At 31.7% G+C, this 18247-nt stretch overlaps 2 protein-coding genes across 3 annotated transcripts; one reads left to right on the top strand and one right to left on the bottom strand.

Annotated features, from left to right (window-relative positions):
- Window positions 1-3447: 3447 nt before the first annotated feature.
- LOC148300534 (protein FAM50 homolog) lies at window positions 3448-8833 on the bottom strand. The gene is made up of 6 exons (XM_088274641.1): window positions 8301-8833; window positions 7002-7124; window positions 6235-6439; window positions 5497-5651; window positions 4956-5068; window positions 3448-4323 (listed from the first exon to the last, which is right to left on the bottom strand). The coding sequence occupies exons 1-6, from the start codon at window positions 8643-8645 to the stop codon at window positions 4224-4226; spliced, it is 1041 nt and encodes a 346-aa protein (XP_088130767.1). The 5' UTR covers window positions 8646-8833; the 3' UTR covers window positions 3448-4223.
- A 1288-nt stretch (window positions 8834-10121) lies between these two features.
- LOC148300533 (uncharacterized) lies at window positions 10122-18014 on the top strand. Of its 2 annotated transcripts, none has more exons than XM_088274643.1 (7): window positions 10122-10550; window positions 10618-12248; window positions 12329-12615; window positions 13573-13788; window positions 14079-15035; window positions 15621-15898; window positions 17789-18014. In XM_088274643.1, exons 1-6 carry the CDS (start codon window positions 10313-10315, stop codon window positions 15712-15714), a joined length of 3423 nt encoding a protein of 1140 aa, XP_088130769.1. In that variant the 5' UTR covers window positions 10122-10312; the 3' UTR covers window positions 15715-15898; window positions 17789-18014. The 2 variants fall into 2 exon arrangements, with proteins under 2 accessions (XP_088130769.1, XP_088130768.1); XM_088274642.1 differs by having other exon boundaries at window positions 17732-18014.
- The last annotated feature ends 233 nt before the right edge of the window (window positions 18015-18247 follow it).

The following is an 18247-nucleotide window of genomic DNA, read 5'->3' as shown; positions in this document are numbered from 1 at the left end:
AAATTGTAAGTAAAATTGTTGACGAAGATTTGTTTTTAATGTTTATTTATTATAATATTATTATGCAATAATCGTCCATTTCATAAAATATATCAATCCATAATCACATTATTTTGGAAGAAACTCTGTAATGATTTAAGAATATATTTATATCCATACATTTTCCAAATAAAAACTTTAAATTAGGTCTCAAATTCAACGTTGAAGCCATTCACAAGTTCATATGAAATAATTTATAAAGCGGTTACGTATTAATCTACAAATGATAAATTATATTGATCAGAAAAATGTAAGAAATTCCTTACCAATACTCGCATAAAGTGGTGATTTTATTTAATTTAAAAGTCGCATAGAGTAATATGACGGACTGAATATTCACTTTATAAATGTCTATTTAAAGTGCCAAAAATGTTTTCAGTGTCGTAAGTAGATGGTACCAGCTGATAGCATCAGTACACCATCCATTAATACATACCTTAAAGCGCTTATTGATGTACCTAATCTAAGAAAAAATGTCTACTGTTTACATACATGTAACGAGTAAAATCTTCTCAGCTAACTTAATCGTTCGATGTTTAATCACGTAAATTTTATATCATTATTATCGGTGTGAACATTTAATATTGTAATAATTTTAATTAAACCTTAAGATGTATAATCAATCTCGCCCTTGGAAGGCAGTTTTCGAATCTTGGCCCACGAAACAAATATTTTGCTAGATCTAAGATCTAATATGATTCACTATAAAAAGCTGATGTACTTCGGACACGTCATGAGAAATGAAAAATATCATCTTCTCCACCTAATCATACAAGGAAAGATTGAGGGACGAAGAACTCAAGGACGCCGAAGGACATCATGGCTGAAAAACCTACGACAATGGTTTGGCAGAAGCACCAAATCTCTGTTCCGAGCTGCAGCATCTAAAGTGAAGATAGCCACGATGATCGCCGATCTTCGTTAGAAGTGGCACAGAAAGAATAAAAATTATATCTACACACTAAAAATACATTGTCATCCCACAAATATAGTGAAAGGAATGAGACCTTAAATTTTGCAATCTTTTCAATTGAAATAATAGACCTGATATAAAGATTGGTATGTTATAATTTAACGCAAAATAAGTAATGCGGCCCATGACGAAAAAAAAAATTGTCACTCCTACTACAGGTACATGGATCTTAATTGGAACAAAGTTATTCGTTCCCGATTAAAAAATATACATTATAACACTGGGTTTCTAATACAAGTGAATTTATATTAAGAAATTAAATATAAATAAATGTTCTATTCTTGATGTCTGGGTGTAATATTTATATTTAAAATATCGGTGTGGTTATTCCGTTTACATATATATACTATGTATTAAAAAAATTTAACAAAACTATTAAAATTTTATTCCTCTTAATTTTCTTGAAATTACATACATATTTAAATAATTATTATCAATATAAGAATATAAAATGCAAATGTATGTTGTTTGAAGTTTAAAAAATAAATTGTAAAAAATGCGCAGTCAAAACATATTTCTATCGGATTGTAATTAAAAACTTAATTCAAAACCATTTTTATAAAACAACCAAAAAACGTGTTTCACAAAGAGAATAATAAAATGATAAGATGATTTAAAAAATATTTTTCATCAATTTTGCATATATTATATTAACAAAAAAAAATAAACAACCCTTTAAATTTACACAAATAAGAAATGTTATTAAAAAATTTAAAACATATTTATCCATTTGAGAGAAAAACACACTTTTAACTAATATTATATACTGATGAAAAGTAATCTATTTTTTCCTCTACCTTTACCTCATGATCAATGGATACAGCCTATACATTCTTTTTATACTCAAATAACACAGAAATAATATCATAACTGAACTAATTTCTTGCACAACAGATGAATTAAAGGTAAAAAGAGCATTGAATGATTTCATCATGCTTGTTTGGACCACAGACTAGAAAAAAATATAAAAGTTTGTGTCCAAAACGTTTTTTCACTATTATAATATAATAATTAAAACTTTGATTTAAAATTTAAAAAAATGTTTTTTCATTATTTTAAAACTGAAATACTTGCCTCAATAAATAAATTTCATTACCGCTGTTTGCATGCAAGTATTTTTGTTGAAAACAGATTTAAAATAGAGACTGTATAAAATAAAATAAAAACACAAACTTGATGATTCTAACCATTTATATTTTTGGTACTATGTATTATTCTAACTGATTTCAACAAATATCATGTTTTCTTCAGGGATAGATAATTCTAATATGTCCATTCTTAAGTTAAAAAAAATTACTGCAATTTCATTCTCCATCCTTAAATAACCAGATATTTTAATTGACCGAACTGTTCCAAGTGGCCTAGTTACAGAGCATTATCAAGAATTTATATCAAAACAATCCCACAGTCTAATCCAGTAAATATATCACAAATTGGGATAAGATAAAATAATATCCTCAAGCCTATTTAATTAATGTTTTTATTTTTTTATCAGAACATCGAAATGACACACAAAAAACAGAAAGAAATCAAATATATTTATGTATACATATAAGATTACCAGAAACCCCGTAGAAAAATAAATGTTTATTTACTCACTGTATTTACAAATAATATTGTGTATTTAAGTATGTATGTTGTTCACAATTACAAAATTCAATAAATCATATACAAAACAAACTTTTATTTCATATGTATTCCTTCAAATCCCAATAAAATTTGTCTTAAGTTTGAGATTTTTATCGCAAGAGGTGGTTATCACATGTGATTTGTTTAGTGAAGTCAATTGGTAAATGAAATCAAAGAATGATACAGCTTGCCTCCACTCCTTAAATGTAACAGAAGACCAGTTGTATCCCATTAACAGTTTCACTTCTCTTGATGAGTTATCTGTGGTTTTCTTATTATTAGAACAATGGCGGATGTTCCTCATTTGCTATAATAGTTTACCTTATTACATAATCGGTCACAGTCGAATTGTAATCCCCTCGTTCTCAATACATATTGGAGGCCGAAATAAAGAATTAAACATTTTGAATACTTATATGCAGGGCTTTTTTCCATATAACGGGGTGGAATGGAGTTCCGGTATCTTTTTTCACGGATAATTTTTTTTTTTTTTAATTTTCAAAATGAATAAGACCATACAATGTTTGCGCTACGTAATTACAATCTATATACATATATAAATAATTCATCAAAATGATAAAATATGGTTTGGAATGAATATTTAAATGATTTTTGAATACATATATTTTTGTTATAAGCTTGACATGAAGTGAGTTCCGGGACCTTTTTTGTTTTAAAAAAAGCCCTGCTTATATGTATAATATTTGGTTAAGGGAAGTAGGTATATATAATTTGTTAGGTATTAAAAAAATACTTCCAAAATCACATAAATATTAGGTGTGGAACAGGAAAAGAAGATAATTGCATTCAAACTATGTATGTATCTATTTATTTGTCATATTACATATACAATAGACTACATATGTACATTCCAATATTTTAAAATTACTCAAATTATTTTTCTATGAACAGTCATGGATGTTTAAATTTCTTCTGTAAAACAAAAAAATTAAATCCTAAGGTGGTTGTAATAAATAAAAAAATTGCCCTAGAGTGCACCCTACAAAAATGGTATCAAACAGTTCGATTTCAGCTTTAAAAAAAGACGGTTAAAAATCACAAAAAACAGCTGCATACATACTTGAAAAAACCTCACACCACGACTTTTGGTGCGAAATTAAAGTGAACATATTTGTCAAATTAATCATAGACAAAATACAGAAAGATATAACATTTTTTTTACATTATTTATATGTAAAATAATATTCACTATCTAGAAAAATATTTTAAAAATAGGCACATAGTCCATTGTTTTATTACACTGTACTAAAACTCCCCATAGACTATCTCTATCAGTTTCCTTAAATACACTGTACATTAATGTGTTTACGTTTAAAGCTTTAGTAGGGTTACTAGAATTTTTTAAAGTATGAAATAAATAGATACATTTAAACGAAAGACCAGGAAAAATATGAACATTAGCAATGACAAAACCTTCCCATGATTTGAAAAAAAAACATAAGAACATAAATGTATAAAATTATTTTGCCTTGGATTTAGAATATAACATACACAATATGTAAGGCAAGTTTGTACTTATTAATTATGTACATTGATGGTAATCTATTTGATTGGATGAAGATTACTTTCCTTTGATGGTATATTTGCTATAAGTTTTTGTAGGATCATATGGCTCCCATCGAGAAGCCGGAAATATGTGTTTATTCCTTTCATACCAGGATCTGTAAATTTAAGACATAAAAAATAAAATTAATACATATTTTATTTATAAAACATATTTAATATATTTCATTGCAATATAGTTAAACAAATAAAACTTTTGTAATTTAAGTTTTACATCGTAAATACCACTTTTGCTTAAATCTTTGAATGCATCGAAACACGTGTCACAGAAGTAAAATTAAAAATGGATAGATTTTATCACAAAGTGACTGCCAAACCAATGAAAGAAAATATAAACTTATTTTTAATTGAAAATAATTTAAAGTAGGCTTTGATCTGAGAAACTTAATTCACTAAATTAGATCATTTGAGGTTGATGTTAGAAATTTAAACATATGTATAAAGAATGCAAAGCTAACTAACTACCTAGCTAACCATCACGCCAATGGTAGGCAGAGAGAAAATAATGCCATACCACTCTGTCTTTGCAAACATTCTCCGCCTATATTGTATTTCAAGATTTCAAATATGAAAAAATCACTCTTCCCTCGTATTTGCATACATTGTATGCCTAGAAAATATTGCAAATATATAATTTTGAAGAGGAATGTTAAAAGCAGCTAAATATTCAAATGTTGCCAAGTAATGAATGATCGGGAGTTTCATTATTATTGATGAAATAATGTCTTACCTCAACAAAACTTTTCCAGCGTGCGAGTCCTGTTTTTCTTGCGTGGCATCACTCATCAATCTCACATCATCAGACACGTCAAACTGGAATAGGGGTCCACTCTTTCCTCGGGCCTAGAATTGTGAAATGACTATGTTGCATTTTTTTCCGTATAATAATAATTGCAGACAATTTATATAAAGCAATTTCACTAGCATGGAAATATTGTCAGCTAGAGTTCCAAAAATATTTATTCAATATTACCCTGGACTGGAACCTTTCCTTCATGTGTTAACAATCAAGAAAACAGTGTGTTTATATGATGCAGTGCATATGCACCATTGGGTGTGGATGAGGGTTTGAATGAATGAATGAATGAGAGTTCCAACAGGATAAAAAAAAATTAAGGATAAATAACCATTTTTTTGAGACATTGATCATGAAAATAATGTGTTATTGTTCTAGAACAATTTTAAAAAACCTCTTTCGTTTTAAAACAGGGAAAACATAACATTTATGTAAATCAAAAGCAAATTAATACTTTACACAATATATTACGAACCTTTGTAACTATGAAGTCATAGAAAGTGTAGTGGTGAGGTAAAATCAAATCTTCCTTAACATACATCAGTTGGTCCGCTGAAACTGTTTTTAATTCACTGAACTCTGGTCTCAAGGTGTCCAGACATCTCTGCAGGAACTGATACACTGAGTTACCTGGAAGAAACAAACAAAATCAACTCTCCATATAAATAGTACTAGAATTGCGTGAAATTAGGTTAGGTTACGCTGGGTTGAACACAACCTAACCAGGAAATACAAATAGTAGTGGAAATCATTGCAATAACATAAATTTATTATATCACAGGAAATAATAATTGCTTACTACAGAACTCAAACCCGGAATACTGGGTATTTATCCCACTACTCTGTTTGCTAAGGAACGTGTTAACCGAACAGTGAATTCATTCACTGCTTCTGTTATTTTGTTAACAAAAAATACAAATTTCTTTGGAAACAACGGGACCATCAATTTAAGTATGTACGAAATATGTGAGTTTTTTTTAAGCTGCTTGAATTTTGAGTGTTTTTAAAATTTTTGGTCCCCTAAATTTCAAATAAAGGAGCTTCACTGTACAATGTATTAGATAATAGAATATAAAATGATAGTCAATAAACATGACACTGAAATAATAATTATCATAGTGGTTTTGCAAAATAGACTGGAGTGGCAAAAAAGGTGTCATTACCATAAATTTAAAAACATAAATTAACAATAAAAAAGGGAAATCCTGCGGACCTTTCTTGAGGGTAACATTCCTCCTGTGTCCGGAGCCGTCCCAGTAGCTGAAGGTGACGGTTATCGGTTGGTCTTTGAGAGTTGCCTGCGTCATGGCCCACTCCAGCCGTAACTCTTCACGCAACTTCAAGTCCGCCTCTTCCCGATCCCGATCCGGTAAAAAGGAAGTGTCCACATCGGGATTCTTCTTTATTTTCTTGGCCGCCTATCAAACAATTTCAAAAGAAATGAGACACACATTGGAATCTCTCAGGTAACTGATAACTCAGCAGTAAAATTATCATAAAATGCTTTAATTATGTACTGACACAATCTGTACTTGGTTCTATAGCCGAACGTCGCTAACTGCAATGATACTCTGTGTCTTGTATTCATACAGTGGCTTTAATTAAAAATATTGTTTATATTTGATTTTTTTATTTTATTATTTTGTACGTTTCTACAAAATCTACAAAATATGTTTTTAAGTGAAATTTTAATTTATTACATGAAACATGAAGTACAAAAAAAGTTCTTAATGTATTAATGTTTCACTAAAGTTAAAAAATAAAACAAATATCCACTTAACACAAAAAAGATATGAAAGTATTTAAATTATAAATCATAAATAATCTTGATAAATAATTTTAATGATACAAATTCCTTTTAATTTTCTTTTTGAATTTATTTTAATATTCCTCCATCCTCATTCTATATGTAGAGCTTATTAAATCCAAAATCCCAGGCGAAAATGTTTGAATCATAATAAATAAATATAACTCACGAACCGGTTCAGTCTGCTCTCTCCAACTGAGTTTCTTATCTTCGAGACTGTCGTCCGAATCCTTGCCATCATCATCATCATCATCGTCGTCATTGTCATCTTCTACAGCAAATGACAAAGCTTGAATCTAAAATACATATAAACACTGATTAAACTCCATTTATAAAAAATCTTCAATGACCCCTCTCCAGACCCAAATTCTACATAGAACACCACGTTACGCAGGTACAATTTTGTGGCGATTTTATTTTGTTTAAACTCCATTTATAAACACTCTTCATTGACCACTCTCCAGAACCAAATGCTACATAGAACACCACGTTACGCAGGTACAATTTTGTGGCGATTTTATTTTGTTTAAACTCCATTTATAAACACTCTTCATTGACCACTCTCCAGAACCAAATGCTACATAGAACACCACGTTACGCAGGTACAATTTTGTGGCGATTTTATTTTGTTTAAACTCCATTTATAAACACTCTTCATTGACCACTCTCCAGAACCAAATGCTACATAGAACACCACGTTACGCAGGTACAATTTTGTGGCGATTTTATTTTGTTTAAACTCCATTTATAAACACTCTTCATTGACCACTCTCCAGAACCAAATGCTACATAGAACACCACGTTACGCAGGTACAATTTTGTGGCGATTTTATTTTGTTTAAACTCCATTTATAAACACTCTTCATTGACCACTCTCCAGAACCAAATGCTACATAGAACACCACGTTACGCAGGGAAAAATTGGTGGCGATTTTATTTTCGTTCTTACAGGGTAAAAAGACTTTTATATTTGTTTCACCCAAAATTTTTTAATCCCTTACATATCCCATTGACAATTTTGTAGGACTTTATTTGAGTATATTACTAAAAAAAAGAGCTAAGAGTTTTAGAAATGAAGACTCTAAGAAGCGTATCTGGCAAGAGTCTACGATACAGAATAAGGAACGCAAGAATAAGATAAATCGAAGATGTCGTTAGGTGGGGAAAGTAACGAAGCAGACAATGGCATCGCATGTGAGGAGAATGGTACCATCCAGACTCCTCCATATTGCACTGGCAGACCACCAAAGAGATGGATTGACAGCTGGGAATCAACAATCGCAGGAGGCTAATCCCTCTTAAAAACAGGCCACAAGGCCTACACCAAGCAGAAGAAGAGGAAGATATTATTCAATAGAAAGAATATGCTGAAAACATACAGCAATAAAATATGAAGAAGCCATAAATAGTACATATTCATAACAAATGATATTTAAAAATAAATTATAGTGTAATGCAATGGTCGTTATTACCTGTTGTTTTTGTTTATTTTTCTGTGCCTGTTTAGCTTCGATTTCTTTTAACCGTTCTTTGTCTTTTTCGGCTTTCTTTTGAGCGAGCTTTTTTTCCCTTTCTTTAACAATATGTTCTTGTTTTGCCCGCATTTCATCGAGAGTGACCAAACCAATGGTCGAACTTTTAAGTTGCTGTTCCACGGCATCGTAATGTGTAGCAAATTTATTTTCTATATTGTGAATTCTGAGATCCTCTTCTATTTTCTTTTTCCTCAATTCTATTTCTTGCTGTGCCTTCTCGCGCTTCTTCATGAGCTGCATAGCTCTGCCAGCTTCAGAAGCGGCTCCCTTGTAATGTGCCATCTTTAAATTGTTTAACTGCTTCCTATATTGTTAGATTGACGTCAGGAAATCAAAATAATATAATAATGCATATAAACATGCAAACACATACAATTACAAATAAAAACTAACAAAATCCTTGATAAAAATATTGACAACCAACTACGAAATCTATGCACCGTCTGACAATAAACGACAGTGTTGACTGTATATAAATTCATAAAAAGTATTGATAGTAAATAAATTAAGTACCTACTTACACAGTACCGCTATTTAGACATACGCGCGAAGAGTGACGTATTAAAATTTAAAGGGCGTAATATGCTACCTCAAGGGTTTATACTATCGCTCAAAATAAATTGCATAAAAACCATGAGTAACATGCGCACCCATTCGATAGTGAACATGTAATATTCCTTGCAACTACAAAATTCGTGCTCCGTCTAGAGCTAGAGTGATTCGCTTCTATTTGCTTTAACTGTGAACATACTCGTATAACAACGCTCACATTGGAGAAATTGTAGTTGCTTGAAATGTCGAAATAGTTTATGACGTTCATATTTGCTTTTGTGTGGGTAGTCGGCACATTATATTCATTGAGGTACAAATAGACACGCTACTAATAAAGTATGCTTTTGAGCATGCTTAAGACAATCATAAATACTTTCTAGCTGTCTACATTATTTGCTTAAGATAAGCATATCCGTTTACATACATCGATACTAGCGAGCACACCCCTTTCACTCTCACTGCAGGTAGCTTCCTCAAAAATCGAACGAATGTCGATTTTTGAGCATACTTTAAATGAGCATGCTTATTTCTATAAAAGTACGTTCATACAAGCCACTAAGTGAAAATCGCTAAATTTTTGCATGCTTTTCTGCTAATAATAAGCCTGTCCATCTAGACAGAAAAAGTACGATCGGTCTTATTTTTGGACTTGTCCAGCAATAAGAGATCTTTGACAAGACACTTCATGGGGTGTGCTTGTTATGGCGATGTTTGCTTTCCTATACTACATGATTCGCCCTGTAAAATTCAAAGTTCAAAGAACATGACTGAATTCATAAGGCTTACAATCTGTCATAGGTTGGTTTAAATGATTATACGCGTATAACATTTATTGTTGTACTCATGATTGACAAGCACACTATACAAAATTTGAATTTTTATTTATATCCTTCTATTGACACTTCCTATCAAATGCGAGTTCTCAGCAGCATTTGTGGCTGAGTTGAGAAAGTTTTTTTTGATTACAAGGTATCTCTAGGAAATGTATGTGATAATATTTCTAAATTATTTAATATAAATACAAGGAGATGTTTTGAAAACATCACTTGAAATTTTCGATTAAGTTTATAGTTTGACCAGTATTTTATTCATAATTTTTGGACACACTCAAAATATCAACGGCTCATAGGTAGGTACTAGTAAAGTTTTCATGTGGTAATTCGCTTATGGTTCTTATCAATATTTTTTTTCCATTTAATGTAGTCTATGGCTAGTAATTTTCGCAATATGGAAGGGTATCGGTTTCGGGTATTTTCGTGATATTAATAATACTTAGTTCTTTTACAATTCAAATGTTTATTTATTTAAAGGTTTTAAAAAATGATATATATTACCTAGCGTTTGAAGGTTTTTGTAGATTAAAAAAAATATTCACGTATCCTTGATATAAACGAACAATGGGCTTGAAGATGGGTTCCTCGGACTTACCTTGCACTGTTAATTTGTCTGAAAAAGATCAAGATGTTATTAATATTTCCGATCTCGAAGAAGGAGAAATACACGAAGCCAGCGATCTAGATGACATATCCGATGTGTCTACGGAGGAGGAAATGCTCTTGAGGGAACGAATAAAGTTTTTGGAGAATTATAATTACGCTCTCGGTAAAAAAGAAGCGAGGCTACGTTCTAAAAAGGGTAAGAGATTTATTTGTATTTTCATTATTCAGGGTACTATTAGAAAATAATCGTTATTATGTTTTAGATTTAAAAGTCGGCGGTGTAAAAGTACGAAAACCTAAATTAAAACCGACCTCTCGCGTGTCTTCGCCCTTGGCTAATCTCGTTGTGATCGACGATGCTGACGATGAGACCCCGTATGCAGTTTTCAAGGGAATACGAAGCACAGTAGTACGTAACACATCGAATACACCGAGACGGCGTAAAAAGACTCGGACTAGGAAAAGTTTGACACGCAAAATCGTCAAGGGAAAATCCAAAGTAGCACCCTTGAAAAGTGTGAAATCCTCTTCCAGCGACTCGGACTGCGAAAACACCTTACAAAGGAAGCGCATTCTCAGGGAAGCTGTCGGAATACCTAAACACAAGACTGATAATTCATCGCTCAAAACTAGGTTGTTGCATTTAATTAAAGGAAGTAACGCTCACAGCGTCGATCGAAAGTCCCAAGAGGTCACTCCAAAGGAATCCTCCGAAGAGATAAGCTGTCATCCTTATCTCGACGCAGATAAAAGCTATACAAATGTCATAGAATATATTTCCGACAATGACAGATTAAGCTGTGATAAAAAGTCAGCTGAGGTCGGACGTGATATAATACATAGTAAGGTGACTGATTTGAATTCTGTTTTGCCAATAAATCAACCAAAAAATCAAGAAGTTACTAAATATGGATCCGTCACGAACACCTGTACGTCGGACGATGATGCCGAAACATTACGGCAACTTGCGTTGAATTCTAAATCTATTCGCAAACCTGTCACACTCCCCGTAGATAGTAATGTAGAAAAAACGTGTAATAAAGTGGACGAAATAAAGTTACAAGGCGTAACATTGGACGATAGTACAGATAGCGATACTGCAGAATTGAGAATGATCGCTTTAAAGTCGGCTATTATGAAAAAAGCAATTGAACGCAAAAAACTCAGGAAAGACAATAAAAAAAGAATTTTAAAACGTAAACGTAAATCATTATCCACAATTTTTTCAGATGATGACATTGAAAACATTAATTTATCTTATCTTTCTAACGAAAATAATACGGATGTTGAAACAGTGGATATGGATATAGACATTGAACCTTGTAAAAGTCCACCCATAGAAACAGATGTACTTGTCGAGCCGGAAAATTCTTTCGGACAAGGAGCTCCATCCGGAGACTTGCCCGGTGACTTAGGATTATTTAATGACTTCCAATATTATGATAGCAACAATTATATTCTTAAACCGATGAAGCAGGAACAGTTTCCTATAAATATTTCCAAAAAATTAGATGACGTAGACGAAGAAGAGGAAGATGAAGACATTTTAAGGGCGCAGTTATTGAATTCCATAAGTAAAAGTATTTCCAAAGAATGTTCGCTTAAGTCTTCCGAAGCTCCGCCGTCCACCGCCCAGCCCGCGGATCAACCTGATCAGTTGAAACCCGGTGATCTCTCCGATTCCGGATTGATTATTAAATTAGGAGAATCTGATTCGGGAAGTGAATGCGAAACGACTAAAAACTTGACCAAAATGCACCAGAAATTAATGCAGCATTCCGAGTTCCAGAAAAATCTAGACCTTTACCTCAAGACTGCCCGGTCGCAATTTGAAAGTAAAACACCGATAGTCAAAAGAGACCTCAGTTCTTTAGCCAGGAAAGATACACCGCAGGTAGTTATTGCCCGATTGCAAAAAAATATAACGTTGATTATTCTATTGATACTATATTTATTATTATTTTCTTTTGCCAGGCTGTTAAACATTTGCCGGAGGCTGATCAGCAGGAATACAGACAGTTGGTCAAGCGTATGTCCGAATTGAAAAGAAAACAGGCTTTGAAAAACTCGGATCTCACGCAGAACAATCTCAAAGTGCCTGTATCTCCCTCGATCAGTAAACCTTTGGCGTCCAGTAACAATATGAGGATTGTGCGATCAGTATCTAGCAAGAGTCAAGCAATTTCGCCTGGGAGGATAATTCAAAAGGAAAATAGCCACGCGGTTCCTAGTGGCTTAGATATGCAACTTGATTTAACAAAGTTAGTTGATAATTTTATTAAATTTGTTAGAGCGTGAAATGGTAATTCCTATACTTTAAAAAACATTATTTATATTACACCCAATCTGCAAAACTATGGTACCGGTTACTTTTGATAAAAATAACCAGCAGATAACATTAAGTGGAAGGTAAAATATTGAATTTATAGTGCTAAATATATTCTAAGAATAATTCCTAGGATTTTTTTCCTAACAATTCCCATCTCAAGTGTCAATACGTAGCTACTAGAATTGATAACAATAGTCAAAGTTTGATTACAATATCCAGATTACTTTGAAGTAATTTTGTATTGAAGATTTAGAAATTGACTAAATGATAACATTATTCTAAAGTGACATTTATTTCTAAAATGGTACTTGGGCTGCCATCTGTGGTTGGATTTAAACACTAAAACCGCACTTCAGATTATTTTTCTGTTTTACCCATGACATTTTGAAAAGAGTAAAAGAATTTAAAAATAAATGTTTTGTATACTGTAAGAAGTTGTAAATATAATAAGATGTAAATTAAATGTAAAAAATAATTTGTATTAAATGTAATATAAGCTAACTAAAGAAATAAAATATTCTGTATTTAATGAAAAAGTTTGTGTGATGTCATCGTAATGATGCTGTCTAAAAAATCCATAATTCTGATAAAGAACATGTTTTCTGGTCTGAATATTTTCTTTTTGAGAAAATATGTTGCTTATAGCATTGGCTTCGATAATTAATATTTTTTAAAGTAAAAAAATAAAAAAAACATTTTCCAAATACAATTTTGCCGCAGAAACTCACTCCTGGACAGATTAAATAAGAAGAGGACTTTATTATGTTGTTCAAGAAAACTTGTGTATTGAAATATTGAATGTTTTAATGTCGAGGATAGCAGTACTGAGTGCAGGAAATTGTGTGTCCTTTAAAATGAAAATATAATAATGCCTTTTACTATGTTGCAGGAGAAAAATAGCAAACCAGGAGAAGGTTGTCAAACAACTGCAGGATGAATCCGTTGTATTACAGAAGAAGCAAGAGGCATTGTACATTCAGTTAAAGGCGGTTACGGCCGCTTGGAGAAAGTCCCACATTGCTTACAACGATAACCGGAAAACCCTCAGCAATACACAACTCAAGCTAACTTGGCTTAGGAAAAAGCAGCAGGTTTTGCAGAAGAGGTAAGCAGCAAACATGTGATTTATTTTAAGATTAACAGAAAATATAAGGCAATATGTATGATGCTATTGTTGATTATTCCCATTTGAGGAAATGCTCCTTGCCTAAGAAATTTACCTTGCAGACAAGCTTCTAAAATAGAGGAGGCTTTGCGCAGTATTTCTTTTAATTAAAATAAAATAGAAATCATATTGCACAGGGTTAGTTTTATTCTATGCAAATTTTAAATCTCCATTTGTGTTTGTGGTCTCTTACAAAAGGTTCAATTCAAGTAAAAAAAAAATAATTTCAGGATTAACATTTCCCCAAGGACTAAAGTAAACAATACATTTTCAATTACAATTCATCAAGACGTTACTTCTCCTGCTGCTAAATCTTCTGGGAATCAAGATGTTCAATCTTTTCCAATAATTGCTCGTCAAGAAGAGAATCAATTTTGTAATAGTACTGTGATAAACCTACCTTCAACCGCTCTAATACTCGCCGCTAAAAAGACTGAGATAGAAAATAATGCAAAGAGTCATATGGTTTCAAACAAACCAAACGAACCAAATAAATTATTGATTAGAAAAAATGAAGCACCTAATACTATAGAAAAAAAAGCTGCTAAGCATTTAAATAATTCACCACTTTCAAATACCGATCATAATAAAAAGAGCAAACCAAATTATGAAATTAGTATTTCTGATAGTGAATCTCCCAAATTGAAGGTACAAGAACAAGCGGAATTATCAGCTTCAGTAGAAAATAAAAATGATTTTCAATTAAGATTGAAAATAGGTAAGGAATCACCTGAGAAAATTAACACTTTTAGTGAAACAAAAGATTCGCATCAATGTTCAGAAATAAGTGTAACTCTACATTCTTGCGGTGAACCTGTTGAAAGTAAACATAATTCAGAAAAAACAGTGGAAATTAAGGAAGAATCTGAAAAGGAAACATTAATTGATCCCCAAAAAGATATTGTCATCCATCCATCGGAAAATAATCAAATTAAATCTTTCAAAATTTGTGCTGAGAATGATGTCGTTGAAAAGAAAGAACTTTGTAATTTAGAAGTCAAATGCATTATAAAAACGGAATCCATTGTAATGCACAAATCAGACTCGGTGATTGCAGATAATGGTGCAAGTAATTTAGTTAACGCCCAATTAAATTTGGTTGATAGTAAGGATTCATTACTCGAACATTCCAATGATGAAGGATGCCCCCAAGATTACATATCACCTCTTCAAGTTCTAAAGGCCAAGTAAGTTGATAAGAAATACTAAATATGGAATGTGAATTTTGCATGTAACGAACGTGAACGATAAATTGTTTCATATGAAGATTATTTTTCATCTGAAATAAAACCAGATTATTTTTGATAATACACAAGTAATTGTGTATTTACAAAGGAGTTGAGGGAATATACTAGAATATTATTTTACATCTATATAATCTGAATATCATATTGGTAATAGTGATTTTGCATGAAATATTTTGTCTCTACTTAGTAAATATTTTACATGCATAGAGGGAAAAATAAAATAATTACAATCAGAATTTGTTCTGATACCATCCCCAGTATTGCATATTTTTGTACGTTGGCACATTTTTCTCATATTTTCTGCTATTTTTATGGCAAAAATGCATTCCCTGTTGAAAAGATTTTCGTATTATAGTAAAAAAAATGTGTTAATGACGCAAGAGATGAATTAAGCAGAAACCTTTCGTTGGAAAAAAATAGTGAATTTTTAATCTCTTCTTACAATTTTGTTAAGGATACGTTAAATTATGCACATTAATATTGCACATTTCTTTTAGCTTTTATTTAAAATGGTATGTTTTTCAGTTGGCCTAAAGATGCTCAGGCCATATTCTGCCCATTTGAAGTTGGAGGAAGCTGCAAAGATCCGGAATGCAAATACTTTCACCCAAAGCCATAGACAAAATACAACACAGTCCTTATTTTACTTTAAAAGACATAGAAGACCTTTCTGTTACCAGTCCTTTTCTTTCTTTTTCTTCCATTCCTTCCATTCCTTTCATCATACATACTTTTTAATACTCAAACAATACCTGTATTAGGTGGAAATATGGCATTCATCATTGAAGCGGATGTTATTATGTGTAATGTATAAAATTTTAATTTACTTGTTGTGTGCAGATAATATCTGTCTATAAATTGTGTTGATAACATTTCATAATATCTATTTAAATTCGGGTTACTTATTTTCTATTATTGAATACCAATTTTTAGTAAATGCATGAAATTTGTCAAGGTAATATTATAGGTATTTCATATTGAAATGAAACATCTATCGTTTCTCTTTGTATGAAAGAAGATGGAAGTCTGAGCATCCCAGGTCTTACGACTTTGCATTTGATTGACTTTATACCACTTTATACTTGTGACCGCTTTATACTTGTATAATGCTTACCATTCTGCCCATTGAAAATCCATATTGCATTAATTCTTAAAATCTGTCTATGTGCAAATAAACTTTCACATCAGAACGTTACACAGGTGTTTAAAGTGATCGCTTAAGCCATCCAAACGCCAGGTTGTAAGCCCTGGGATGATCAGACTTCTATCTTCTCTCATATAAAGAGGAACGATAGATATTTCATATCAATTTGAGATACCATTAATATTGAAGTCTCATCCGTAGGGTGAATAATCCATTGTCTGATATAATAAATAATATTAATATTGTTATAAGCCCTGTTTTATAATCATTGTCAACCTTCAACCTTTTTTAACACAATGAAAAACGTTTAAAGAATGCGATTATTTTATATCACTCGTTTAGGAATTGAAAAAAGTTAGTTAAATATTAATTATTTACGCTAGTACAAAACCAACTGTCAAGCCAACGTCTCTTGAACAAACTAAAGTGTAGAGAAATATAATCATTCCAGATTTCTACTTATTGTTGGAAATTTTATGAGTTTTATGATACTTGGGCTGTGTTTGCATTGACTGGTTTATACATACATGGGATATAGAGCGATGGTAATTGACTAGATGAGGGTACGGTCAGTCTAAACTCTTTATATGGACTTTTTATTACAAGGTTAAATATTAACGGGTTCTTTGAATATGAGTATATTGTCCATTGAAAATAATTTATGTGATTATTTTAACATATATGTAGTACTATTCTCTATAAATAATTTACGACATAGCAATTTTTTCCCTAAAATTACTACAAATTTTTTATTAGGATTTTTAAATGTTTTTTTTTTAATGTTGGTAATAGTCATCAACACGCCAGGAAAATTCTACCCCACCCCCCCACCCTGTAGGTGGAAATATTGGGGCAAATGTATTTATTGTATAAGTAGGTCTCCTGTCATTTCGAAGGGGAAAGTATGGTTATGTTATTTTTATATTTCTACTAACTCAAAACTTCTTCCTCTCTCATGCATGATTGCATGAAACAGTTTCAGGATTCGAAACTTATATTTTTGTGATAGGAGTTACACTCTCCACTATTATACACTGGCAATTATAATTTTACTTCTCCAAATGATTTCCTTCGATTTTTGACTTGCATCTGTATGTATCTGAGGTTCATAAATTAGTTTTATATGAATTATCTTTGATATGATCTTATTAATACATTTTATTTAATTTATATAACTGAGAGGCGATCATGGCGACAGAAAAATATTTAAATAAAATTTCCAGAGTATGACTTACTAATTATTTACTTTTATACACATACCTACCGGCTATGTATATCGATTTATCTAATTTTCATGCAATGTTTTGAGTTTTTATTATTCCTCTAGCGGCCGATTTAACAAACAAAAATCACCTAATATCTCTTCTGCGCAACAGCTCTAACTTGACAGATTTTTTAAGACAGTTAAATGTTTATCATCTTTTATTGCCGCCAAGATCGCATCTCTGTGATTGTTGAGTTCATGTGTTGTATAGGTGTATTATTATTACAGGTGTAAACACAGAATTGGCAACATATTAAACATGTGTTTCCCAATATGTGTTTTCAGTTGGTGTACGTCAGACTATGGTGGGTTGGTTGTTTCACTACTGCGGCCCGTTGGTAAGTGAATAGTCATTATTTTAGTGTATTATTACATTGAGTGAGTAATGAGTGCACATTGAGCCCAACTTTTCTGACACCAAGACACTAACGGACTTAAAACTTGTGTATTTGTAAATACATTTGATAACGTGTTATGTAGTAATATATTCTAATAATAAATATTATTTGATTAAATGTGATTGTTTTTATTTATTTACCCCTCATTGTTATTTCTTAACGCTACGTGCAGCGCAGTCAAGGGATAACTGGAGAAGAGTCATTGCTTCTGCAAGGGACACAACCCTCAGCAATGAGGAATAAGACGGAGAAGAAGTTATTTCTTATACCCTATCACTTTTTGAACTAAAGGGCTGTTTTTTTTACTATGGATTTCCATTGGATTTGTAGTTATTATTTGCCCTAT

Source organism: Brachycentrus maculatus, unplaced genomic scaffold (assembly GCF_059751285.1).
Source record: "Brachycentrus maculatus isolate JH-2025_06_01 unplaced genomic scaffold, ASM5975128v1 h1tg000696l, whole genome shotgun sequence".
Lineage (NCBI taxonomy): Eukaryota > Metazoa > Arthropoda > Insecta > Trichoptera > Brachycentridae > Brachycentrus > Brachycentrus maculatus.
Note: the sequence above shows the minus strand (reverse complement) of the source record. Positions and strands in the feature narration are given on the sequence as shown.